The 27985-nt window shown below is 37.7% G+C and overlaps 1 protein-coding gene across 3 annotated transcripts; it reads right to left on the reverse strand.

Annotated features, from left to right (window-relative positions):
• Positions 1-27350, reverse strand: LOC149835927 (uncharacterized). Of its 3 annotated transcripts, none has more exons than XM_090010715.1 (4): positions 27256-27350; positions 27001-27081; positions 4976-5855; positions 1-817 (listed from the first exon to the last, which is right to left on the reverse strand). In XM_090010715.1, exons 3-4 carry the CDS (start codon positions 5827-5829, stop codon positions 649-651), a joined length of 1023 nt encoding a protein of 340 aa, XP_089866841.1. In that variant the 5' UTR covers positions 5830-5855; positions 27001-27081; positions 27256-27350; the 3' UTR covers positions 1-648. The 3 variants fall into 3 exon arrangements, with proteins under 3 accessions (XP_089866841.1, XP_089866842.1, XP_089866843.1); XM_090010717.1 differs by lacking the exon at positions 1-817 and adding an exon at positions 1618-1722; XM_090010716.1 differs by lacking the exons at positions 27001-27081; positions 27256-27350 and adding an exon at positions 26126-26232.
• Positions 27351-27985: the final 635 nt, after the last annotated feature.

Consider the following 27985-nt stretch of genomic DNA (forward strand, 5'->3'; position numbering starts at 1 on the left):
TTCAAGTAAAGCCATCTGGCTGAATATTAGAAGGTATCAACATGACTATTACAAGGCCCTGTTTTGGTAGCAAAAACCATGATGGTGTTCCATCATTATTTACAGACACAATGATCATCAAAATGGCACCAGTTCCAACCCCAAGAGTTCATCTCTTTTCAGTTAGCAACAAACAATATCCATCTGCAATTAACACTCTGCATTAATAGGAGGCACCAGCCCTCATTTTCAATGAATGTTGGTGGAAGCAAGGGTTAAGAAAAAGATCTCCAGGCTCGTGAGCTTTCCAAGAGAAAAACTTAAATGTGAACTGACAGAGAAGATGAATGGCATTCACTCCATTTCTCAAACAACAAAAAGGTATCCCCAGAATTCTACAGCTCATGTTGCCAAAGGAATTGTGTTTCAAAACAATTCTTTACTTTAATTATTTAATATGAGGAAATTTTCAGCAACCATAGGCCAAGTGGCTAACATTGTCATAGTGAAACGATGCATCCATCATATCATTGACCAAGAATAGGTAGGGGGCTCATGTGAGCTGCAACGCGTGACTCTTCAATACAATAAAATGTTTTTTGACAAGAAAAGAGTGGAGAGTATGTAACTCTTACAGTACAGCTTTAAAGGATATAGTAGATGATGAGATCACCGTGGCATGGTGGCCATGATCTTACACTGTTCATTCATGGCAACCAACTGGGCCTCTTTCAAATCCAAAAGAGCACTTATCCGATCTTTCTCTTCTTGGAGGGCTTGGATTTGACCATCCTTTTCTATGTTCACCCTCTCCAAATGTGCAGCACTGGTGATTAACCTGTTCACAGCAGAAAACATGATCCCTTGAAAATGTTTGCACGCATGTAGTATGAGCTAGGCACAGATAGAACTTGCAGCACACTTCTTTCTATAGCTTCTAAGTTTTCCTGTTAATCCCTGAATGCCCCTTCACCAATCACACTCTTCTGGACCATAATGTTTTTACACATTTTATAGAGTATAAACCACTACCCTTATTACATTAGTGATTTTCTTTTAATCTATTTCATGAATAATTGAAAGAATTCTATCAGTCTCAAGCAATGAGTCACAGAGGGCTGGAGGAACATAAAGAAAAAGTGCAGCAGTGAAACCCAGACAGATGCCAGTTAAATTTGATGGAACAAAGTACATGCATTTTTTCAGCTCCTTTGATACTTTGAATGCTTGCCATCAAAATACTGGCTTAAAATAGCCACCACTTCCAGCTGAAGCCTGTCAAGTGGTCTACACTTGACTCCAGAGTCTATAGCAAACCGTGACCGACTGACTGAACCCAATATCACAGTGGAACCCTAGAGGCATCGGTTCTTCCATTGTTTAGTCCTCTGACCTGCCCCACTCTTCGGAGCACTCTCTCACTTTGGAGCTCCTGGGTGAAGGAGGTATTTCCTTTTGGTCTTCTACCCTAGGGGTAGGAACTTCAAAAGTCTATCCTTCTCCCCAGCCAGAACCACACGTGCAAGTTTCCCTACATGTGGCTCATCCGTGCCTTCTGAGGTGCTGCCTGTGACTCGGGGAAAGGGGGCATTCGGAACGGAACAAAAAAGTGTGAAGAGCATTGTCTGAGTGAGTAGGCAGCTCTTAACAAGCTTTGCTTGATGGCAGTGGCCAGGATCAGAAAGAAACAAATTGCTCTCTAATTCTTAATGAGACAGCATCTGTTGATTAAATGTATCAAAACTACCAAAGCAACATTTAATAAGGCATCTTCATAAATGCACAGGATTTGAAAGCCAAATAAATTTGATAAACACAATTAATAGTTGCCTGGACAAATTGTTTCACTATCAGTCTCCTGAAGATTAAAAACTCTGGTCCAACAAAATTTATTCCCCATAAAAGTTCTGCCAAGAACAATATACAGCCCATATGCAATGCCACGACTCCACCCCTCATAACACAAGTGAGAAAAAGTGAACTTAAATAAAAGCATTCAAGAACTGGTGCATAGAATGAAAGGTAACACCTTCATGGCTTTGACTATTTCAAAGACGGAATGGCCTTGGATTGGACACACACACACACACACACACAGGTGCATGAGGGTTGCAAATGGATCGGAACTCGGATCCCAAAATACATTGGGAAGTCAGATAGGTTCAGATCCGGGACAGCCAGATTTTGCAAATTTGGCTTTCTGAATCCAGCCCGTTTGCAGTGTGCATGTGTATGCACACACATACGCACACATGTACTATTTTCTGTATTCAAACTGTATTAGCCACCAAATCTCATCAAAGAAGAATCAAAGGAGACTTGTGTTAACAGTCCCTTTTGTCTGTGACACGTTCCAGACGGAAATAAGGAATGGCTGCTTTTCTGGAATTGTTTTTATATATATATATATATATATATATATATATATATATATATATATATATATATATATATATATATATATATATATATATATATATATATATATATATATATATATATATATATATATGTGTGTGTGTGTGTGTGTGTGTGTCACTTATATCGTTGATATTTTGAAAATACCACAATAATATCAGCGATATCAAGTCAGCCGCTATTATCTGCAATTTATCACAATATTTTCAAAATATTGCCAATACTTAAAATATCGCGATAATATCATGATATTTTTGGGAAAAAAACTTATTTTTAATATTTTAAGCATCCAATTTCTACTTTTTGTTTCTTTTATATTTTAAAACTTTCTAAAACTTATTTCATTATATTTTTGCAAGAAAAAACTACTGAGATTTTCCAACTTTTGAAAATCTCTCCGAGAAAATACCTTGAATGATATATATATATATATATATATATATATATAATAGTAACAACAGTAACACTAATGAAATAAAAAACAGTTAATATCATCGGGCGATTTTTTTTTAAGTCCAAAAGTTGGACATAAATGACCCTAGGTGCATTGACCGCACCCAGGGTCGGGTTGACCGCACCCAGGGTCGGGTTGACCGCACCGGGTGCCGCACCCGCATCGATGCAGGTGTGGCACCTGGTTGGCTGAATCCCTCAGAGAGAGAGAGAGAAACATGATATTACGGCTTGAACATTTGTGGAAGAATGAACATTAAAATTGCACATACCGTGGACACAAATATCCTTAAAAGACAAAAGAGGCTAAGTGCTATAACCAGAGTTACCGGAAGCACCTAGGCGTATGGGGAAGCGCGCTTCCCCGATACGTGCTTCCGAAATGCATCGGGAAGCGTCCCCCTTTTTTGGGAAGCACACTTCCCTTTTATGGGAAGCACGCTTTCCCCTCGCTTTCCCCACGCTTCCCCATTTTTTCGCTTCCCCATTTTTTCGCTTCTGGTTCGCTTCTTAGGTCGCTTCCGAGACGGTTCATAATTTTCTTCTAAGTGGTCTCCCGCTTCCCCGCTTCCTAAAATTTTTAAAGTGCCTCGCTTCCTGCTCCCGCTTCCCGTATCGCTTCCCACTCCCGCTTCCTCGACTGGTAACTCTGGCTATAACACTATATACCAGTGGGAGAGGTCTGACCCCTAGGCCTTCACAAAGACTACAGAACACTCCCCATAAGTTGCGCAGCATTATGAGTTTGATCCTTCAGATGATTTTGTGAAAAAAAAAAGCTAGTTGTTTTTCAGTTGTTTCATGTCAAAAAATCAGCTTAAGTCTTTTTTTTGTGATAACCAGGGAATAGCCTCCTCTCTCACCAAGTTCATTGGCATAAAACCTCATGCCCCCCTTTGCCCACCAGTGGGTAGACCCGGCTTTATCCCCATGGCAAAGGATCCAGCCCCACAGGTTTCAAACTCCCATCAACTTGGTGACATTCACGAGTCGCACTGCCAGCTTATTTTTCAATGAAAGCAATAAAGTTTCATCAGTGGTTCTAAAACACTAGGTTTTGATATGAAATGTCAAAAATGTTAAGAGAGCTATAAGATCCTAAGAATTTGCTTAATATATAAAGATTTTATATGATCATGATGACTTTTTTAATTCTGTGTTCATATTTCACATGAATCATCAATGATCAATGAGAAAGTTATGAGAACAAATGAAGCACTATTCTTTTAATACACATTATATTTTTCTGACTAGTTTTCAGCATTCAGTTTCTTACACACACACACATGCACGCACAAGCACACACACACACACACAATACCGATATCGGCGATATTTTGAAAATATCATGAGAAATACCAATATTTTAAGGTAGCCAATATTAAAGCTAATATCTCGCGATAGTTTCAAAATATCGCGATATTTTTTTGTAAAAAAACTCTTTTTTATTTTAAGTTTGCATTTCCTATTTTTTTGTTTCTTTTATATTTTAAAACCTTTAAAACATGTTTCTTTATATTTTTGGAAGAAAAATAATGCAAAACTTATTATTTTCCTAGCTTTTTTGTTGTTATTTATATTTTTTTCAATTTTTAAAACTCCCAAGATTTATCAACTTTTGAAAATCACTCCGAGAAATACCCTCGCCCAAAAATTACCTTTAACAATACAGGTGACTATGATATATATATATATAGAGAGAGAGAGAGAGACGTGTCTGCATCTTGTAAAGCTCACTGTGTCCAACACTGTACTAGTGTCCAAGTCACATAATTAGCATTAAATGTCTTCGCAAATATCCTTCCCTCTAATGAATGAAAGATATCGACATGAATAAACTATAAATTATTTAAGAAATACAGAAGATGGAACATACAGCTACCTAGTCTCCAAGGCATAGGATCAAGTCATCAAGCAAGTACAATTTGCTAAACAGAAGCATGACAAGCCAATAGATGCCATTTATGATCAAATTGGGGAAGCTACTTCACCTAGAATACTACAAGTACTATAAAATATAAATGCAAATGCATAACAGGGAAAGTACTTGAAGATTTTTGTGAGTCAAAAACATTTATACTACATCAAAACCATCTAGTGTTTACATAGAAAAAAAATGCCATACCTTTCAAAAAGTTTCTCCATTGTTTGGAATTGTTTCTCTGATGATATAAGTGTTTGCCTTACACTGACAAGACCACTAATACTTGATCTAAGAGACTCCACATCCTGCCTCACTCGAAAAAGTTCTTGTTCATTCTCTGCAGCTCGTTGCCTTTGCCTAGATGTCTCTTCCGCCATATCTTCTATCTTTTGGCGCATTTCTTTCAACATTTCGTCAGTACCCAGTGCCAACTTTTCCATCTCTTCTACTCTGGCTGACATTTTCTCAATTTGGAGTGACTTTTTTCTGATCTCTTCTTGGCCTAAATTTACCTTTTCCTTCTCGATGGCTGTTTCTGTTTCAGCAATAATAACCCTCTTAACAAGAGCCTCCATCACATCTGTAACCAACAGCACTGACTTGATTATGTCACCAATGTATGCTCCATCATATTCATCAAAGATCCCTTGGATATTCCTGATCTGTGTTTTTTTCTCCTCATCTAAACTTTCAAAAAGAGAAAGATCAACATCCTTGGACCAATCTGCTAATGGTGTGCCATTTTTGTCAATAAATCCCACTCCCTCTTGATGCTTTATCCCACACGAAGTATGTACAAGATGTGGTATAGCCATAATTTTGGCCTTTGTCTTCAAGTATGTCATCCAGGTAGCAGCAGTCTTAACCCTTCGCCAGAGAACTTCTAATTCCCTCTTCTCCTTTTTCTCAGATCTGACAACACACTCCTTCACCTCAGTCAGTTTTGCTTGTAACATTTCTTCTTGATGTCGACGTCGCTCCAGCTCGTGGATCCACATGATTTTCATTTGGCTGAGCTGAGACCTTAATGCTGCCATTTCTCCTTCATCATCCATTACCAGTCCCCAGAATCTTTATGAGCCTATAATTCAAAAAGTTCATGCACGCTTTAGATGACAGTAGGTGAAATTAATACAATAATATACATGAAGAGCATCATCCACATATTTCATGATTTTAGAAACATACTGTTATGGAGGAAAAATATAGCAGCAGCATTAACAAATATTGGTGATGTTGGTAGTAGTAGTAGTAGTAGTAATTACAGAACATGAACAAAACATAAAGAAACAAAATGCCACCAATAACATATAAAGCCACAACTTGGTCAGCTAAGATGCCAAGAGCTTAACTGTACCACATACTTGAATTAAACTATTCAGCCATATTATCACAAGTCTCTTTAAAGTTTCAAGTATTATTTTTCTCCATATGCTTCTTATGAAAAGGGAAATAGACATATTTTATGAAATATTCAGAACGGCCCTCAGTCTTTCTGTTGGCAAGCATCTGGGACGTGATCCAGGTAGAAAATGCTGATCAAGTTAACTAAGGTCCCTTTTTCTCCTCTTTTAATTTGCCTTAAGTGGAGGATTCAAAGTCTAAACCAAGATCCCCCTGGCTGAGATGCTGTATTGTTAACAGTTTTATTTGTATCAGAAGCAACCACTAGGAAAGCATGTAAAGATATAATTGAGGATTGGATTGCAGTTCAACCTTGAATTTTGCAAGACACCTAAACTGGTCAAATTATTAACTGGTTTAACCATAAACAAATGAATATGAGCTAAATCACAATCAACCACTGGATGTAATCAAGTGAAAAAGAAAAGATACACGAGATAACAATAGGCAATAAGCCAATACACAGGCCACTAAGGGCAATACAAGAGCTCTAAGGCACAAAAGATTGAAAATGAGAGAGAACAGCAAGTAAAAATATATAATTTTATTGATCTTCCCACTTAAGAGCATGAGGCCCATTTAAATATACACAGTAGAGAGGAACAAGGAGAGCCAACTAGCCGTTAGGAGTGTCTAACGGCTAGTCAAACTAGCTGTTGGACTAGCGGCACTCCTAACGGCTAGCTCAACAGCTAGTTCAAAAAAATAAAAAAAAGAAATATAAACAAAAAAGGAAAACAATATTACATCAATAATATATATATATATAATATACATAATACATATACACATAATGTGCATACATACATGCATATTATTATATATATAATACAAAAAAATACATATATTTTAACATTCCCCCTCAAACTTACAGTATAATCACCAAACGTGTGTTAAGGAGAAACATAAAAACAACAACGGCAAAGCTTTGGTGAAGAAATCCGCAAGCCAATACTCAGATGATACATAAGGAAGATCAATAGTTCCTTTTAAGTACTTCTCTCGAACATAGTGACAATCCATCTCTATAAGCTTCGTATGCCTTTAACTCAAGGACGCGATTTCGTGATCCTTGTCATTTTTACTTTCCTGTCTTTACTACTTTCTGTTGCCACAGCACTTGATGTGCATAGGCTTTTACTTTCGCATTTACTTTCATGTCTTTACTATTTTTTGTTTTTATTGTTCATGTCTTTACTTTGCCGTCGCGCTTTATGTGCGCAGGCTTTTGCTTTCATAGTTTCTTTTTGTTCTTTACTGCTTTCTGTCTTTACTGTTCATGTCTTTACTTCGCCGTCGCGCTTTATGTGCACAGACTTTTGCTTTCGCAGTTTTCTTTTATTCTTTACTGCTTTCTTGTCTTTCCTGTTTAGCTTGCATTTGCTTTTATTATTTTGTATTTGCTTTGCCATTGCGCTTTATGCGTACAGGTTGTTGCTTTCGCATTTCTTCTCTTATTTTTCTTTGTCGCCACACTTAGAGCCCAAACTTACATTTTTGAGTATTTGTTACTCCTTAAATGCAAGGCGCGCAAGAGTGCGTACCATTTTTGCTCTTTTCGAAAAAGATGTGAATTTGCGTACAGGCGCTACGGTCTTGAGAGGAGGTTTCTTTACACGAATTCCGGCTACTCAGGTACGCAATCTTATAAAGCAAAGCTAGAAAGTGTTGTGGGTTGCAACTTCGCAACTAGCTTTCCCCCAAGTTGGTACACTTTAGAGAAGCATTTCAGATTCATAGAGATTCTAAATCATGCATGTTGTTTCATGTTTCGCAAGTCTAAGCATGTTAATATTTGAAGTTCTTTCAGCATGTACCTGTGAAACTCTGTGTTAGGTTATTCTTTGAGAAACCCATGCCCCTATCATCGTAGTCATACCTTTAGACAGGTATGGTATGTTTGTACTACGATGAGTAGGATGAGAGGTCGGTGGTAATCTCGAAGCATGTGAATGGCACATTGTGAAAATCATTTATAGAGTGACATTTCGCCTTCACAGGCAAGATGCTCGTGTTGGTTTAAAGGACCAGAGCATGTCAAATGTAAATTAAAATGATTATATCGTTTATTTCTCAACACATTAATATGGGGGTTTCTTTTGAGAAATCCATACCCCTCTCATCGTGATTGTACTTTTAGACAGGTATGTTGTGTACTACAATGATTAAGATGAGAGGTTTGTGGTTACCTCGAATGTGCAATGGCACGTTGTTGAAATCACATAATAGTGATGTTTCATCTTCATAGGCAAGATGCTCGAATGGGTCAGAAGACTAGAGCATATAGAATGAGGTCTTCAGTTAAGTAATACCTGACGTACACATTCGACCCATTGTTTTCATAAAGAGAAATGATGAATTGGTACAAAACTCTGATGGATAGGTTGTTAACAACCACCCCTCGGGCAAATGACTCGGTGTCCCCAGTCATAGAACTGCCCTTCGACTGACAGATCTTGTTGTTGAGGAAATATAAAAGAGTATGGGAAGGGAGGAAGAAGAGAACTTGTGCTTTCTGGGAATCAGCAGCCTCTCATTACATTCAATCGGCTGCGATAAACCTTAATTATAGTAAATAGGGTTACAACCTTTTTATAAGGACAAAAATGCCCTATACAACAAAAGCAAAATACAACATTATAAAACTTGATATGGATATGGATCCAATAAGGGATCCAATTCCATTCATATTCTAATACCTTCCCTCAAGTTGTACATGGGAGTAAACCATGTGCAACTTGCTCTTCAGATACCAGAAACGGTTCCTTGTGAGACCTTTTGTGAACACATCAGCGACTTGGTCCTTTGAAGACACATAAACTAGTTCAATTTCTTTGTCTGTTATCTTTTATCTGATGAAATATTGGTCAATCTCGATATGCTTGGTCCGACTGTGATGAACAGGGTTGATTGCAATTTGTATGGCACTTTTATTATCACACGTAAGATTTGAACTTGAGACATTCTCTCCCATCTCTGCAAGTAGATGCCTAATCCAGGTCACTTTAGCTATGGTAGCTGCCATAGATCTATACTCAGCTTCTGTGCTAGATCTTGCCACAGCCTTCTGTTTTTTGTTGCTCCATGAGATAAGATTTTTTCCAATAAAAACACAGTACCCTTAAACAGATCTCCTTTCATCTGGGTCCCCTGCCCAGTCTGCATCTGTGTAAGCCAATATCTCATGTTTTGGTGTGCCACATGAAAACTGAACATATGTGAGTCCATCACCCATCGTGCCTTTTAGATAGCGAAGAATACGTTTAACAGCATCCATGTGACCAGTTTTCAGTTCATGCATGAACTGAGATACTTGATTTACAGAATATACGATATCTGGTCTGGTAAAAGTGAGGTACTGTAACATACCCACTATACTATGGTACTTGCTTGCATCAGGATACAACTCACCATCACAAATGTTGAGCTTTTGATTAACAACACTGGGTATAGGCAGAGGTTTGCAATCTGTCATTCCTGCTTTGGCCAGAAGATCAAGAGTGTATTTGTTTTGAGTCAATGACATTTTTTCATCCTGTCTGTCCACCTCTACACCAATAAAATATCTCAGTTCCCCAAGATCTTTCATCTTGAATCGCATACTTAGTAGCACTTTAATTCGCTGAATGTGGTCAGGAGCATTACCAGTGATTACGATATCATCAACATATATGAGTAGGAAAACCACAGTGGTTCCATCCTTCTATATAATAGAAAATGATCTAGTTGGGACCGGATGAAACCGTGGTTCTGAATTTCTAAGGAGAAGCTTTCAAACCAAGATTTGGAGGCTTGCTTTAAGCCATACAATGCTCTGGTTAATTTACATACATATTCCTTTGAGTCTCCCTCTGCATAACCTTGAGGTTGCTCCATGTAAACCTCTTCCTTTAAGTCCTCATGCAGAAATGCATTTTTAACATCAAGTTGACTAAGAGTCCACTCATGTTCAATTGCCAGTTCCCATTTTCACCACTGGGTTGAATGTCTCCTCGTAATCTTGACTGTATTCTTGAGTAAAACCTTTGGCAACAAGGCATGCTTCGTATCGTTCAATGCTACCGTCCGGTTTATATTTAATCTTATAAACCCATTTTGAGCCAACAACATTTTTATCTGGGGGACGCCAAACTATCTCCCATGTCTGACATCCATGAAGCGCCTCGATTTCCTCATGCATTGCTTCAATCCATTTGTTATAATGAATAGCTTGACAAAAACCAAGTGGTTCTTCGTGTTTTTCAATCTTGGATAGAAAAACCTGAAAATCCATTGAAAAATTATCATAACTCACCCATTTTTCAATAGGATGTCTTATCCTGCCAGATCTTCTTGGTGCCTCTCCGTTATTGGACAAGGCCACGTGTTCTCCAGCAGGCACATCTGTTTGCTCTTTGAGCCTCTTGGTATAGACATTTCCTTTGTATCTCAGACATTCTATTCTCGATGCCTCATCTGAAGTTGTCTCATCACATATGCTTTCAGAAGCGAGATTAGTGTGTTCCGCAGCATGTGCAAATTGGCATATAAAGGCTTTGTCCTGAAATTTAGTTCTCATGGATCTATCAATATGTACATAACATATGCATCCAAAAACTCGTAGCTCATCATAATATGGATGTACACCATGGAGAACATAATAGGGAAACTGATTTTCAAGGATGGACATAGGAAGGCGATTTATCACATGAGTGGCAGTATGAAAAGCTTTTGTCCAAAGACTAACAGGGACGTTAGAACCATGCATCATGATCATTGCACTTTCCACAATGTGTCTGTGTTTGCGTTCAGCAATTCCATTTTGTTGTGGAGTGTACGGGCAAGAAACTCTACGATGTATCCCGTTATCTTGGAGAAAATCTAAAAATTCTTTGAAGGAATACTCACCACCTCCATCACATTGTAGAATTTGAAAATTTTGAGAGAATTGGGTTTTAACATAGGCATGAAAATGACGAAAAATAAGACAAACCTCTGATTTGTGTTTCATGAAGAATATCCAGGTAAACCGAGAAAAACTGTCAATAAAAGATACATAATATTTACTTCTAAAAGAAGAAACATTGGGGGTTGGGCCCCAAATATCAGAACATATTATCTCAAAAGGCATAGAGGCTCTTTTAGTTATTTGATGAAAAGAAAGTACAGGACTTTTGCAGACCTGACAACTGGAACACATTTTATTCTTCAACAAGGATGAAACAGACTCTGGAAGGAAACCATTGGACACTAATTTTTCAATAAAAACTTGACTACAATGACCAAGACGAGAATGCCAAAGTTCTGGCTTATTATATTGGGATATACTCAAAACACTTATAGAAGCATGATCGGACTTGGAGGGCTTCAAAACAGTGGAGGCTGGATCTTCATTGAAGATATACATGTTTCCACGTCGCTCCCCTTTAGCGAACATCTTCTTCGTTTGAAGATCCTTGACAAAGACAGAAGTAGGAGTAAATTTAACAAATGAGTTGGTAGAATCAACAAGCTTAGAAACAGAGACAATGTTTTTCTTTATATTTGGTGCATGGACAACATTAGATAAAGAAATAGATGAGGATGCAGACAAAGGGATGAGGATGTTGCCTACATTTGAAATAGGGTGGTGAGTCCCATCTCCAGTTACAATATTAGATTTACCAAAATAGGGGATTAAAGTAGAGAACTTACCTGCATTGCCAGTGACATGAGTTGTTGCCCCAGAGTCAACATACTATATTCCATCATCATTCTGTTTTAGGTTCAGGTTAGCCATAGCAGACAAGAGAAGGTCCTTAGCATTATCACGAACCCGAAAGATACCCGCAGATCCTGATGTAGCAACATTTCTATTGTTTTGTAATCTATTGTGGTTTTGACGATTTTGGGGATTGAACCAGCAGTTGGCTTTGATGTGGCCACGTTTGTTGCACTGATAGCAAATGGGAACACTCTTGCTGTTTTGACTTCCTGTAAATGAATTGGGTGATCCACTGGGAGTGGAGAGCAATCCTCGTCCTCCTTGCCCACCCCTCCCTCTTCCTCGTCCTCCACCAAAATAATTGTTTGTGCCCTAAACCAAAGCATGTAGCAAGGATTTCATGAGAATCAGATTGTCCACTTGTTTCACCTGTTAAACCCTTCAACGTGGCCTCATATTGTAACATCTTGGCTCACAGATCTTCAAAGCTAGGGAGCTCAGGTAGACATAACAAAGAGGTCACAAACACATGATATTCTTGTCCCAATGCATTCAATGTCTGTTGAACCATGTCTCGATCTGATACCTTACACCCCACCAGAGCCACTTGATCAGTGATACTCTTGACTTTGTTTAGGAATTCCATAATAGTCATAGTCCCCTTTTTGAGTAATTAGAATTCACACTTAAGGTACATGATTCTAGCTTCTGAAATCTATGAGTATGTATGAATCAATCTTTCCCACAGCTCTTTGACAGAGCAATCATAAAAAATGGCAATAAGAACTTCCTGGGATAAGGTGGAGGTAATATATGCAATTAGAGCTTGGTCACGTTTCATCCGGGAAACAAAATCAGGGTTTCGAGTGAGTTTAGTCAAGATAGCTTCACCTGCATCTTTAATTTCCTTCACAACAAATTCTGACGGGGCTGGGACAGATCCATCCAAGTGTCCAAAGAGATCCTGACTTTTAATAAAAGGAATAATCTGTCTTTTCCAGGTCAAGAAATTTGAGACCAAAGAGTTTTTTTTTTTAGATCAGGCAAACTGCAGGCTAACGATGTTGTTAGCAGAATCCAAATATCTCAAATAATATGTTGATGTGATTCAAACCAAGAAGCATATGTTGAAACTAATGTGTAACGTGATATACGAAAGATACCCTCAACGAAATACTCTAATCAGAGTCCAAGGAATCAGCCAAAAGTATTGATTTTCTGATTTTAAGGACAGTAACCCAAAAAAAATGATTTAACAGCAACCCAGAAACAAAATACGCAGATCAAAGTTCAAGGAATCAACCAAAACGTATTGATTTTCTGATGTTAAAGACAATAACCCAAAAAATGATGATTTAACAGCAACCCAGAAAAATAATATGAATGAAATAAAGCTAAACAGGATTGTATCACGTTTTAACAGCAACAATGAAATAAAGCTAAACAGGATTGTATCACGTTTTAACAACAACCCAGAAATATAAAGAATATCAGAGGAGACGTTAAGAGAAAAGGAGACGTTAAGAGAGAGGAAGAAAGGAAACAGACAAGGGGTTTGAGGGAAAAGAATATCAGAGGATGAAAAGAAGAAAAGGTAAGAGGACAGTGGAAGAAGGGTTTGGATTTTTGTTTTTTAAGCAAACCTCTTTGACGCACTTTTCTGGAAGAGTCTGATGATGCCTTTAGGCTCTCTGCTCTGATACCATCATAAAACTGCCCTTCGACTGACAGATCTTGTTGTTGAGGAAATCTAGAAGAGTATGGGAAGGGAGGAAGAAGAGAACTTGTGCTTTCTGGGAATCAGCAGCCTCTCATTACATTCAATCAGCTGCAGTAAACCTTAATTATATTAAATAGGGTTACAACCTTTTTACAAGGACAAAAATGCCCTGTATAAGAAAAGTAAAATACAACATTATAAAACTCGATATGGATATAGATCCAATAAGGGATCCAATTCCATTCATATTCTAATACCCAGTCATCGGAGTTAGGGGACGGACTACCGAAAATTATCCTAAATGGTAGATGTCATGGACTAACTCCGCCTGTGTATAACTGTTTAGTTATACATTGTCGGTCCCCAAGCCCTGATAAAGGAGGAGGGTTACGGTAGGCCAGTGACAGCCAGCATAAAAACTTAGTCACACCCTATGAATATGAACCAATATGAGAATTTCGTTGGGGCGTTCCCTATTAAGCAACGCGTTGTACTCTATAGGCCCAAAGGCAGTGATAAATGGGCAAGGGTTGCTAGGTCGTCGTCCAGAAGCGACGCATCACACCGACGCTCGGGTGTGGTGTCAAATAGGCAAGGGTTCCCTCACTTTGTTGGACGGGTGAGGGTAAAGAAGATAGTTCAAGACCATAAAATTAGGTTAGCCACTTGGAACATAGGGTCTTTAACTGGTAAGTTGGTAGAGTTAATAGATGTTATGCGTAGGAGAAAGATGGATATTTTATGTCTACAAGAGACCAAATGGGTAGGTGAGAAAGCAAAAGTGTTAGAACCTTAGGGATATAAGATTTGGTATACAGGAATAAATAGGAATAGGAATGGAGTAGGGATTATTATTAGTCGTGAGTTTATAGATAATGTAGTTGAGGTCCGTAGGAAGGGTGGTAGGATTTTACTTATTAAATTAGTATTAGGTGCGGATATTATAAATATTATTAGTGTTTATGCACCTCAAGTAGGTTTAGATGATTCCATTAAGCGTCAATTTTGGGAAGATTTAGATGGAGTAGTACAAGGGATATCTTATGGAGAAAGGCTTTTCATCGGCGGTGACCTTAATGGGCATGTAGGCATTAGTAGGGATGGATTTGAGAGTATCCATGGAGGCTATGGTATAGGAGAAAGAAACGAAAGTGGAGAAAGGATTTTAGATTTTGGTTTGTCCTATGATATGATCTTAGCAAACACTTGGTTTAGGAAGAGGGAGTCTCACCTAGTAACATTTAAAAGTGGGGTTAATACGAGTCAGATAGATTTTTTCCTACTTAGAAAGAGAGATAGGGGTTGTTGCATTGATTGTAAGGTTATACCGGGAGAAAGTGTAGCTACACAACATAGAGTTTTAATTTTAGATCTTAGAATTAGAAAATGCCGCAAAAAAGATAGACATAGGATAGATCCTAGAATTAAGTGGTGGGCACTGAAAGGAGCTAAACAAGGAATGTTTGTAGAGCAGGTAGTTAAGGAATTTGATTGGTGTCTCGAGGAGGATTCAGAATCAATGTGGAATAAGATAATGGGTGGCATGCGAAAGGTAGCTAAGGAGGTATTGGGTGAGTCTAAAGAGGGTGCACCTCTAGGTAAGGATACATCATGGTGGAACGAGGATGTCAAATTAGCTATTAAGGTTAAAAGAGAGTGTTATACATATCTAAGTAAGAGTCGTGATAAGGAGAATTTGGAGAAGTATATGATAACAAAGAAGGAAGCTAAAAAAGTAGTTCAAAACGCGAGGGATAAGATATATAAGGAGGTTTATGACAAGTTGGGTATCAAATAGGGTGAGAAGAATATTTATAGGCTTGCAAAGATGAGAGATAGAAAATCGAGGGATCTGGGTATGGTTAGATGTATCAAAGATGAAATGCAAAGGGTTTTAGTCAAAGATGAGAAGATTAAAAAGAGATGGAAAGATTATTTTGATAAGCTATTTAATGGAAGTCATGCTCAGGATCTTGGAGACTTCTCCATTCCTTTTCATGAGATGAATCGTGACTTCATGCGCAAGATTCGAAAGAAATAAATTGCAGAGGCTTTGAAGAAAATGAAATCAAGAAGGGCAGCTGGCCCATATGGTATACCTATCGAGGCTTGAAAATGCTTGGGTGAGAAAGGCTTAGAATGGTTGACAAATCTTTTTAACAAGATTTGGCGGACAAATAAGATGCCTAATGAGTGAAGGAAGAGTACTTTGGTGCCTCTATATAAGAATAAGGGTGATATACAAGATTGCACAAACTATCGTGGTATAAAACTCATGAGTCATACTATGAAACTTTGGGAGAGGGTGATTGAATATAGGTTGAGGAAGGTTGTCATGATATCGGAAAATCAATTTGGTTTTATGCCTGAAAGATCAACTATGAAAGCTATACATCTTCTTAGACAACTTATTGAGAGATATAGAGAGAGGAACAAAGATTTGCATATAGTTTTTATTGATTTGGAGAAGGCATACGATAGAGTACCTAGGGATGTTCTCTGGTGGACAATGATGAAGAAAGGTGTTTCTCTCAAGTACATTAGTATAATTAAAGATACGTACGAAGGAGTAGTAACCAATATCCGCACTTGTGGAGGGGTGACAACCAATTTTCCTATAACGGTTGAGTTACGTTAAGGATTTGCATTAAGCCCTTTCCTATTTGCTATAGTGATGGATGAGCTTACGAGATCAATTCAAGAAAATGTGTTGTGGTGTATGTTGTTTGCTGATGATATTGTTTTGATTGATGAGTCTAGAGCTGGGGTTAATGCTAAGTTAGAATTATGAAGACAAACATTGGAAGCAAGAGGTTTTAAGTTGAGTAAGAGTAAGACAGAATATATGGAATGTCGATTTAGTAAGCAACGAAGTAGTGATGGGAGTGTAGTGAAGCTTGGTGAGCAAGAAATACCAGTGGATGACTGTTTCAAATATTTGGGATCTATAATTCAAAAGTATGAAGAAATTGATGGAGATGTAAATCATAGGATAAAGGTTGGGTGGATGAAATGGAAAAGTGCAACTGGAGTGTTGTGCGATCATAGAATGCCATTGTGGTTGAAGGGAAAGTGTTATACGACGACAATTAGGCCCGCTTTACTATATGGTACGGAATGTTGGGCTGCCAAGAGACATCATATTCAAAAAATGAGTGTAGCTGAGATGCATATGTTTAGATGGATGCGTGGAAATACAATAAAAGATAAGATTTGAAATGAGATACGTAAGAAGGTAGGCGTTGCATCCATTGAAAATAAGATGAGAGAGAATCGTTTACGGTGGTTTGGACATATTCGGCGAAGGCCTAATGATGCTCTAGTTAGAAGGATGGATAAATGAGAAAATATATTAGTTAAAAGAGGTCGGGGTAGGCCTAAGAAGACTTGGATGGAGATGATAGGAAAGGATATGAATGCTTTGAACCTCACTGAGGACATGGCATTGAATAGAAATGATTGGAGGAGAAAGATTCATGTGGAAGACCCAGAATGATTTTCTTTTTTGGTTCATATCGCCGACCCCAATTGTTTTGGGATGAAGGCGTAGTTGTAGTTGGTGTTGGTGTTGGTGGTGGCGGTAGATCTCATGGACTTCTGCAGAAGTTGGATGCATCTTTTGAACGAGTGGCCTTTGGGGAATTCTCTCTCGGTCATTGGCCTTTGGGGACTCAACTAGCTAACCGGGGTATCGAAAATACATGGCATAATAAACTCTCGGATTAATCTCAGTTGTTTCTACATGTCGTGCCTTGTGTGTACCTGCATGGCCAGCTAATATCGAAACAAAAGTCATTCTACTCACATTACTGTTGAATCTAGATTAGTTCATATTACTTGTCAAATCTAGATTTGTTCACATTAACTTGTTGAATTGCATATCATAAATGCATTTGATGCATATGTTAGCTTTATTCACAATACTTGTGGTTGAGTCTCTTGTGTTAATTAATTGTTTATCTGTATTGATTAACTGCTTATAGCTTGTGATTATGAATTTTTTATCTTGTGATAGTTGACTGCTTATTTGCTTGCGAAATCAAATGCTCATGTTAGTGTAGTTTAATTACTGAATTAAATTGCTTATCATGCTAGCATAATATGCTTTGCTTTAATTTTATTTCATATTATCTTATTTGCGTACCTACTAGTTTTTCGTGAAACTGACCCATTTTATAAGCATAGGTGATGAATAGGTTTGTTAGACACCTGATGGCATGATGTGAGATGGCTCGAGATCTCACTCCTCTGCACGCAGTTTTGTGTCCTAGATACCTGTTTTGGTTTTGAGCTTTGTATAAGGGGAAACCCTAAATTTTGTACAACTGAAGTTTATCATTAATGTAAATTTGCTCACTAATTGTCTTGCTAAAAATGTTTTTGATAATGATGGTTTCGATGATGGATTTTTACGATAACGTGCCCAAAGTTGTTAACTTGTTTTGTTTTTCAAAAAAAAATCATTTTCGCTGATAAAAACTCTGAAAAAGAAAAGGTTTTCTAAGTATTTTCAAAGGTTTACAAGTTTGAAATTTTGGGGCGTTACAAGTGAACATACAAAACACATAGAAGTAGACTGTCGCTGTACTAGACAGGAATATTTAGTTGGATTCATATGTTTTCCCGAAGTGTCAATTCTTATACAAATAGCAAATTTATTTACAAAATCTCACCCATTTCCTAGGTTTAAGTTTCTATTATCCAAACCCTCTATGCTCTCGCTTAATGCATTTAGAGTTTGAAGGATGGCGTGAAAAGACGTGTTTGGGTCACGGGTCAGGGTCCAGACCCGTGACTGTAATCATGTGTTATATTCCTTCATTAATTGCACATGTGTTATTGCATTCTATTGTAAAAGGGTATTTTAGTACCCTAAAATCTTTATATCAGTAATAGCATATAATGAAAGGTTCAGCAGCCGATTCCTTGATTTGGGGAATCTGGTTTTCTCTGCAGCTCCTTCGCTCTCTCTATTCTTCACCCTTCACGCACGATGAAACTCTGGTTTTATAAAATCTAACATGGCATCAAAGCCACGCTAGAGCTGGATCTGGTATTGCTTCCAAAAAGGTATGTCTAAAAAGATTGTTTAGTCTCACAAGTCAGAAAATCGATTTTTTAATCTCTTCTTCTTCCTACCTGTATTTTTCTCTCTCTCTCTCTCATCGTTGTCTTCGTTACACTGTGTCTCTCTAGTGATCTCGCTCCTTCGGTACCCCTTCTCTCTATGTGTGTGGAGCACTTCGGTAACCCATCTTGATCAGATTCATATCTGATCACGTTTTTCGCTCACTGATAGTTTTTGTGTGGTCTTTTTTAATCTCAGTTTGGTTTTAAATCAACTTGTTGATTAGAATCAAATCTGATCATGTAATCGGTTGTCTATCAACCTCGTTTTTCTCCTTGTTAATCAGATCTGATTCCACCTGTCGTTTGACATTTTCATCATCCTTATCCTTGAATGTTTTAAATCAAAATCGGGCCTGAGCTTCATTTAGTGTTTCTCTTAAATTTTCGTACTTAGTGATTACCTTCTTTTTATTCACATCTTCCTTTTATTCACATCTGGATAATTACAGATCTAATCGAAATTCAATATTCCATCTAAATTAGATAAAAGATTTGGTTTATTTCAGTTTTCCTCTTAATTATTGTTTATCGTTCTTCACATAGCCTGGTATAGTTTATTATGCAAAAAAAAAGGGAAGTTCCAGTTATTTTTTAGTCATCTGCGTGATTATTCTGTCAGCAGCAGCAAAAAAAAAAGAGGTTGCAGAAATTTCCTTGAAGTTGAAAGTTGTCTTTCTATATATTGATTTATTAGCTATTATCGAGTTGTGTGATGGACACATTCTCCCTATTCTTATCATAAAACAAGGATTCATTTCCTTCTCAATCTGGCCTTTCTTCAAGCTTTCTTAGTCAACTCGTGTCTGAAAAATTAAACAATTCCAATTTCTTGACTTGGAAGAGGCAGATCATTCCTTTCATTAAGAGTCAGGATCTTTCTGGACATCTGGATGGATCTGTTCCAGTTCCTCCAGAGTTTATATCACGTGAGGAAAAGGACAATAATGGAGCATCTACCACAGTATATGTTAGAAATCCAAAATTTGTGGCTTGGATGAAAAGAGACTAGGTGCTAGTTGCTTACATTACCTCTACATTGTCACAAGAGGTGCTTGTGGCAATTCCAGATGACTGCACTGCCATGCAACTTTGGGACAGACTAGTTCAAACATATTCACAGGTTTCTCAGGCTAGGATTATATTTCTTAAAAGAGAATTTCAAATGTTAAGAAAGGACTCTATGACTATCAGGGAATAATTAAACAAAATGAAGATCATCACAGATCAATTAGCAGTGGTTGGGTGTGCAGTGACTGATAAAGATATGGTACAGCAAACTCTGAGTGGATTGAGGCCTGACTATCATATGATTGTTACTTCCTTATTGTGTCTACCTGATCTGCCCAGATTTGAAGACCTGTGTGCAAAACTACTTCAATATGAGATGAACTTGAAAGGGTTTTCTGAAGAATCACATATGCATACAAGGATGCAAGAGGTCCTTGCCACAGTGGTAGCCTATGGACGAGGACGAGGAAATTATGATGTTAAGGGAAGAGGAGGACAAGGAAGAAGTGGACAAGGAGGCCGTGGGCTATTACCTACACCCAACTCACAACGACAGAGGCCAATCCCTACTTGTTTTTTTGTGTAATAAAAAGGGGCACATCAAATCTAATTGTTGGTTAAATCCCCTAAATAAAGGAAAATCAACACTGACTGAAGCACAGAGAGGAACAGACATCATAAAGGCCAGCGGAGAAGTAAAAGAGTTGTTATTGTCAGCCCTGACAGGATTAAACCTGAAACAGAATGAGGAAGGTACTTGGTATGTGGACTATGGGCCAGCGACTCATGTTACTGGTGATGCTGGTAAGCTCCTAAACCTTGTTTCTTACATTGGTAGAAATAGTATAGTCACTGGGGAAGGATCCGACCATTTTATCTCTTATATTGGAAATTTTGTTATACCCATGACAGAGTCCTCTCTCAATCTTTCAAAGGTTCTTTATGCTCCCAACATCAAGAAAAATATTATTTATGTTTCCAAGCTTATTGATGATGTCAATGCTTCAGTTGAATTTACTCCCCTTTCTGTTCTTGTCAAGAATCTTTGCACAAGGGAGACGTTTGCTAAAGAAAAACGACAAGGCAATATGTATGTTTTTCAAGAAGATCCTTCCGCTCGTGTTCGCCCTGTTGACCCAAACTTGAAGCTCTCCTCATCGTCGCCCTCAGTGGTTCCTACATGTGTTTTTAGTGTCTCTGAATCCAATAAGTCAAATATTTGGCATAGACGTTTAGGTCATTGCAGTAGTAGTTTCATTGAGAAGCTTGTTTCAAATAACCTCATTCTCAAGTCTAGTTTAGGAATAAATGTCAATGACAACAAATGTTCTAGTTGTCTCTTATATAAGAGTCATGTTTCACCTTTTCATTCTATCAATAAAAGAGCTTCAAAACCCTTTGAAATTATTTGTTTTGATGTTTGGGGGCCTGCCCCAGTTGCTTCCTTATCTGGAACTAGATATTATCTTATATTTGTTGACAGTTATTCTCGTTATACTTTGATTTTCTTTATGAAACACAAGTCTGAGACCTTCAAGTTGTTTCAAAATTTTCACACCTTTGTCAAGAATCAATTTTCTAAAAACATTCTTTGTTTCCAATGTGATGGAGGAGGTGAATTATCTTCAAGTGATTTTACTAACTTTTTTCAAAGTAATGGAATAAAGAGAAGGGTGTCTGGCCCTCATACACCTCAGCAGAATGGGATTGTTGAAAGGAAACATCGTCATATTATTGAGAGTGCAATGAGTATGATACATGATAGTAATCTTCTGATTACTCTATGAACAGAAGTCTTTCATTCAGCAGTCTATGTGATAAATCGATTGCCCATGATTAGTTTGGAGAACAAATCTTCTTACTTTTCCCTATTTGAAATTGAGCCCAACTATCATGATTTGCGCGTGTTTGGTTGTGTATGTTATGCTCATATTGACAATTCAATGAGACATAAGTTTCACAATAAGGCCTTAAAGTGCAGGTTTGTAGGATATGCAGATGACTATAAAGGATACAGGTGCTATGATCCCATGAGTAAGCGCATCAAAATATCAAGAAATGTTATCTTCGATGAATTGAATTTTGATCATCAACGCATTACTTTTGAATCAAATTGCAAGGTTGAGGTCAATCATCCTTGGTTGAATTCTGAACTTTTCTCTGGTACTAGTGATATTTGTTCTTCAGATTGTGATCAGAAGGATAAAGGATCTCTGTCTGCTGATAGGGTGATTGCACAGGAGAGTACAGAGTCATCTTTGGGTCCAGAAAGGTATAAAGGTCTTGTTTATACCCGACGAGAGAGGGATGCACCCACTATCTTTAATCAAGAAATGGATACACCTTCTACATCCACTCCTACCTTTGAGGTTAGTAGACCCACCCGCTCTCGTCATCCGATAGAAAGATGGGTCAGTTATGAAAAAATTTCACTGGACTTTCAACTTTTTCTAACTGCCTTGAGCAAGGAAGATGAGCCCACAACATTTTCTCAAGCAGCAAATTCTAAAAGATGGATTGAAGCAATGAATGAAGAAATGGAGGCTCTACATGAATGTGGTACCTAGGATGTTCCCAGACCACCTGACAGAAATGTAGTTGGGTCAAAATGGGTGTACAAAATAAAGTACAAACTGGATGGGACTATAGAACGGTACAAGGCGAGACTTGTCGCAAAAGGATTTACACAGGAGCAAGGACAGGATTATGATGAGACTTTTAGTCCAGTTGTGAAAATTGGGACAATCAGAGTCATACTATCTTTAGCTGTTGAACATCAGTGGACAATTAGTCAACTTGATGTCAAAAATACTTTTCTCCATGAAAATTTGGAGGAAGTATACATGAAACAACCCACTGGCTATGTAGAAGGCAATCCTACAAAATATGTATGCAAACTAAAAAGAGCAATATACAGATTGAAGCAAGCACCTTGTTCCTGGTTTGATAGTTTCTCTCTTGAAATACAAAAATATGGTTTTAGGCGATCTCTCCTTGACCATTCCTTATTTATATTCAAGAACCAAGATATGGTCACTCTACTGTTAATATATGTGGATGATATTGTGATCACAAGTACTTCCAAAGTTCATATTGAGGAGGTTAAACATCTCTTGAATCAGAGATTCAAAATGAAGGATCTTGAGAAACTGCGATACTTCCTTGGAGTTGAGGTTGACAATACTTCTGAAGGAATGACTCACCCAACATAAGTACACTATTAATGTTTTCAATAAGGCAGGTATGAAAGATTGCAAACCCTTGGGAACTCCTAGTGTCCTTCACCAAAAACTCAATTCTCAAGATGGAGATCTATATGAGAATCCTACAAAATATCGTAGCATAATAGGCATGTTGCAATATCTTACTTTCACTAGACCTGATATTGTTTTCTCAGTAAATCAGGTCTCTCAGTTCATGCACGAGTCGCGTGAAGGACATATGGAAGCAGTTAAATTGATACTTCGGTACTTGAAGGGAACGGTTAGGGATGACCTTTTGTATAGAAAAAGGACAAATGAGCAAAATGAACATGAAATTATTGTCTATACTGATGCAGACTAGGCGGGAGATCCAGATGAACGCATATCTGTATCCGGCTATTGTGTATTTGTTGGGATGAATTTGGTATCTTGGAGTAGTAAGAAACAAAAGGTTGTTGCTAGATCAAGTACAGAAGCCGAGTATAGGTCAATGGCAGCCGCTACTGCTGAAGCTACCTGGATTAGGCACTTACTGACAGAAGTGGGAGAATCGATCTCTTGATCCCTCCTTTTATGTGATAATCAAAGTACCATCAATATGTCCTTTAATCTCATTTATCAAAGTCGTGCCAAACACATCGAAATAGATAAACATTTTGTGAGACAAGGTAGAAGAGAAGGAGATTGAGCCTGAATTTGTACGGACTACTGATCAAGTGACTGATATATTCACAAAAGGATTGACTAAAGACAGGTTTTGGATGTTAAAAGGCAAGTTGTTCATGGTTCAAAACCATGCACAACTTGAGGGAGGGTGAAAAGACGTGTTTGGGTCACGGGTCAGGGTCCAGACCCGTGACCGTAATCATATGTTATATTCCTTCATTAATGGCACATGTGTTATTGTATTCTGTTGTAAAAGGGTATTTTTGTACCCTAAAATCTTTGTATCAGTAATAGCACATAATGAAAGGTTCAGCAGCCAATTCCTTGATTTTGGGAATCTGGTTTTCTCTGCAACTCCTTCTCTCTCTCTCTATTCTTCACCCTTCACGCACGATGAAACTCTGGTTTTATAAAATCAATATGCACAAAAATGTGGTACAGTGTTGTATCCAGTGGGTTAACTGCATGCATATTCTTGTAGATACCTGGTATTCCAGTCATTTTGTGTGTATAGCACTTAGTTGTGCTTTACTATGTTTCTTGAAGCCACTTTTAGTCCTTTTACTTGCGTTTAGGGCAGCCCAAGCCCTCCTTGATCGTAGCGTTATTATGCACACCATGGATGATGAGTTAAGTCACATGGACTCGGCTATAAGGTCGATGCACCCGCGTCGACATGCCCCAACACGGGTGCGGCTTCGAACACGGGGCAGACACGGTCAACCAAGTGTCGGATTCGTTCAATGCACCGGGGCCGAGTCCTTCCACATTTTGGACTCGGTCAACTTTGACAAAGTCTATTTTTGTCCATTTTTTAGGGCAAAAGATATATAAAAACTAAAAAAAACAATCTTTTATATATATTTTATATATATATATATATATATATATTGTGCAGCTGCATAGTCTGTCTTTAGCAGACTGTGCAGCTGCACAGTTTTTAGCAGACTGTGCAGCTACACAGTCTTTAGCAGATTGTGAAACAACATAGTCTTTAGATATATTTTTTTAAAAATATATATACATATATATAGCCGTGTCCCCGTGTCCAAAATTTTTGAAATTGCGCCGCACCCGTACCCGCACCCATGTGACATAGATGATGAGAGTAAATACTCATCCTGCCACAACCATCATCATTGAATAGCACCTCAAATTTGTTGCAATCAATTCTCCTCTTTCTAATCTCCTTCGTGATAAACTATGCATCCACGTCAACTGAGTTCTTTTGCAAGTCCAGCTTCTTGTGTTTGCTAAAAGATGATCTATTTAGTTTTCTCTCAGCAGTAGTCTCCAAATTCCTCTCCTAGCACACCAGTTTGTGTGACTTTAAGTATTTCAATATTTTATAATTTATATCTATTTTAGAGGCATAAGATAGATGTTATCATTGTTAAAATATAGGTTGTACTTATGTATTTGGTAAAGCCCCTTTGTATTCATATACGTTATCAGTGTTAAAATATAGGTTGTACTTATGTATTTGGTAAAGCTCCTTTGTATTCATATACTGCCTCTAGGGTTGCCTTGTAGGGTCATGGTTCTTGTTATCTTATATGCTATATGCCAGGACATGGGGATCCCTTTGTGTTTTGTCGTGTGTAATGTGCTAGTACAGCATAGGGTCACCTTACATTATAGGCAGTATGCACTTGGGGTGGTATAGGCTCTTTTGGGCTTTTTATTCTTTTTTTATTGACATTGTAAATTTGAATTAGCTAGGCATTAGGGTAAGGAATCCAACGGCTAGCTATACTAACTGTTGGGACTCCCTAACGGTTAGAGGGTTATGCTCCATTTTATGTATTACTTCTAATGCATATTTTATGCATTATTTTTCATTAATAAAATTAATATTTTTTTTACATTGTAAGTGCCCTTAGAGGTGTGTGTGCTCTTGCCCATTGTGTCTTTGTGAGTGTTTCTTGAGCCCTTGTATGGCTTGTTTTCTTTTGCCCTAGTGGAATTGTGGCTTTTGTGCTCTTATATACCATTTCATTACAATCATACACATCTGCATTTTATACTTGAAGATTAACATGATAGGAAAAAGTAATGATGCTAATTGAATGATATGTATGGTAACTTGACTTCAGGTTTTGCACTGGAACATGCTTAGAAAATGCATTACTTTCAAGAGTATAGCTGGCTCCTATCACAATTGTGTCTTCTTTTATTTATCAAACATTGGTATACTCAGAATGAATACATAACACACACAAAAATGAAAGCCATATCCATTATTCAATACAAGATACCTAGGAAAGCAAACTAAGCAACAGAGAGAGAGAGAGAGAGAGAGACAGGAGCTCACAAAAGATGATAGAATGCTTTATTGAATGACATACCAATCAATACACTGATAGCATGAAGAGAATAATACACAAAGGCATTGATGTAGATCAAGGCAACATGATCAGGATATGAAGCTTTAAAGATGTTAATGTTCAAGTGAAACCAAGCTTCCGATAACAAAATAACAGTTCCCAAACCACACCAAAAAGCATAGACTTTCAACGCCAAAAGTTACCACCCACCGATTATGCAGAAAGAAGAAGCTCCAATAAAGTTACAAATTCCGCAGAAGTTGAAGAAGTTGCACTCTAAAGAGCTTGCAAAACCCGTTTGATCGCATAGACACTGTTGCAGGTTGGAGTAAAGGGACACAAAGTGCCCAAAGACCCTGGCGTGCAGAGTCGCAGATTGAACCCAAATTAAGGAACCCAGGAATTATGATTGATCATTAGTTATACAGTGAATTTACTCACTTTTACAAGCATAAACATGTAATGCACTATAGAATTCCGTATTTTGTTTCCGAATAGCACAAAGCAAAAGCACCGAAGACGGATCTAAGAATCAGTAGTCCGACTCCTTCACCTTTTTCAAAGAAACCATACACAACTCACTTGGTCTAAGAAGTACAAAATACTATTTTCCAACAAACACCTCCATTCCGCAGTATGAATTTCTGAAATGCGATCTAACATACGAAAATTAGCGAAACCCAATACCAGAAAAACATTTCCCAACAGCCTACGAATTACCAAGCTCTTGCTTTTGTGCTCTCGGGAAAATTTTCTGGATAAGTGGATTTTCGAATTTCCCATCACAAAATTAGTAGAAAATGCAGAACACTCTTCCACTAATCTCATCACTATCAAGAAGTTGGGGGAAAAAACAAACAAAGTGAAATCAGAAACTCAGGAAAGAATGATTTCAGGGAAAGAAATAAAGAAACAAAGGAAATTTTTCCTTCGTTTGGCGATTAAATTGTACCAAAAGAAACCGTATAATTGCCCTCTTCAAAAGTCATCATTTCAACTCAAAAATTACATAAAAATTAAAGGAAACAAAAAATATATCGAATTAAACATAACTAAACCCTAACGGATGGATGTTGAAATTCTACCTGGATCAGTAGGGCTCCCGCTGTCTTAGGAGAGAGGTCTGGGGTTCGAATCCCACCGAGGGCTATTTTCCACCAAACTACCTATCAGAAGGATTAAAAAAGAACAAAATAAAATGACCATGTAAAACCACAAAAAATAAAAAGTGGAGAAAAATCATCCATAGAGAACCAATCAAGAAGAAAGAACAGATTCCAAGGATTCCATATATCGGCCGAATTATTTATTTACGAAAAAAAAGGAAAATAAAAAATTACCTTATTAGGAGGAGAATCAGAAGACTGAAGAGGGAAAGATTCGCGCCTGATTTCGTTTCTTTGATTTTCCTTTTTTTAATTAATTATTTCTTCTTCTTCTTTACTTCCGTGAGGAAAAAAACGGGCAGCGACGGCAAGCGCCTTACTAAGGGATCAAAACGGATCGGATACTTTCCCGATCATGGTTGACCCGAGTCCAAATTCTAAGACTAATTCTGAATCTGAAAAAGGACTGTCAATGTCTGAACCCAGATATCCAAGTATGGGCTATAAAAGTGATGACGTGAATGTTATATGGGTGGACCTGAGTAATATGTTATTTGATCCTGCCCAGCTGACCTGAGTGTTTTCTTATATATTTTTTGCTAAGAAAACATTAGTTCTTAACTTGTCAGTTTCTTGACTTCCAAAGATGGCCTCCTAATGGATTTTATAAGGGACATAATGAATAGCGCCGTGGGGGACTTCAACTTCAGGACACTTTCATCTTCCTCGAAGACATCTTAGTTGCTGCAACGCTGAACTATAGAGGAAACAGATGGAAATTCGTATGGCGTGTGGAGGTTGATCTGGTTGGAAAGAAATCATCGCATCTTAAGGAGATAGAGTAATGGCTTTGAGACGCTTCTTGATCAAGTAAGATGGAAAATTGCAGACAAAGCTCGAAGAAATTGGTCATGGTCGATTTGTTAGGAAACATCACTTGGATTATGTTTTTCAATTACGTCGA

This window comes from Nuphar pumila, chromosome 6 (assembly GCF_984573655.1).
Source record: "Nuphar pumila chromosome 6, dmNupPumi1.hap1.1, whole genome shotgun sequence".
Lineage (NCBI taxonomy): Eukaryota > Viridiplantae > Streptophyta > Magnoliopsida > Nymphaeales > Nymphaeaceae > Nuphar > Nuphar pumila.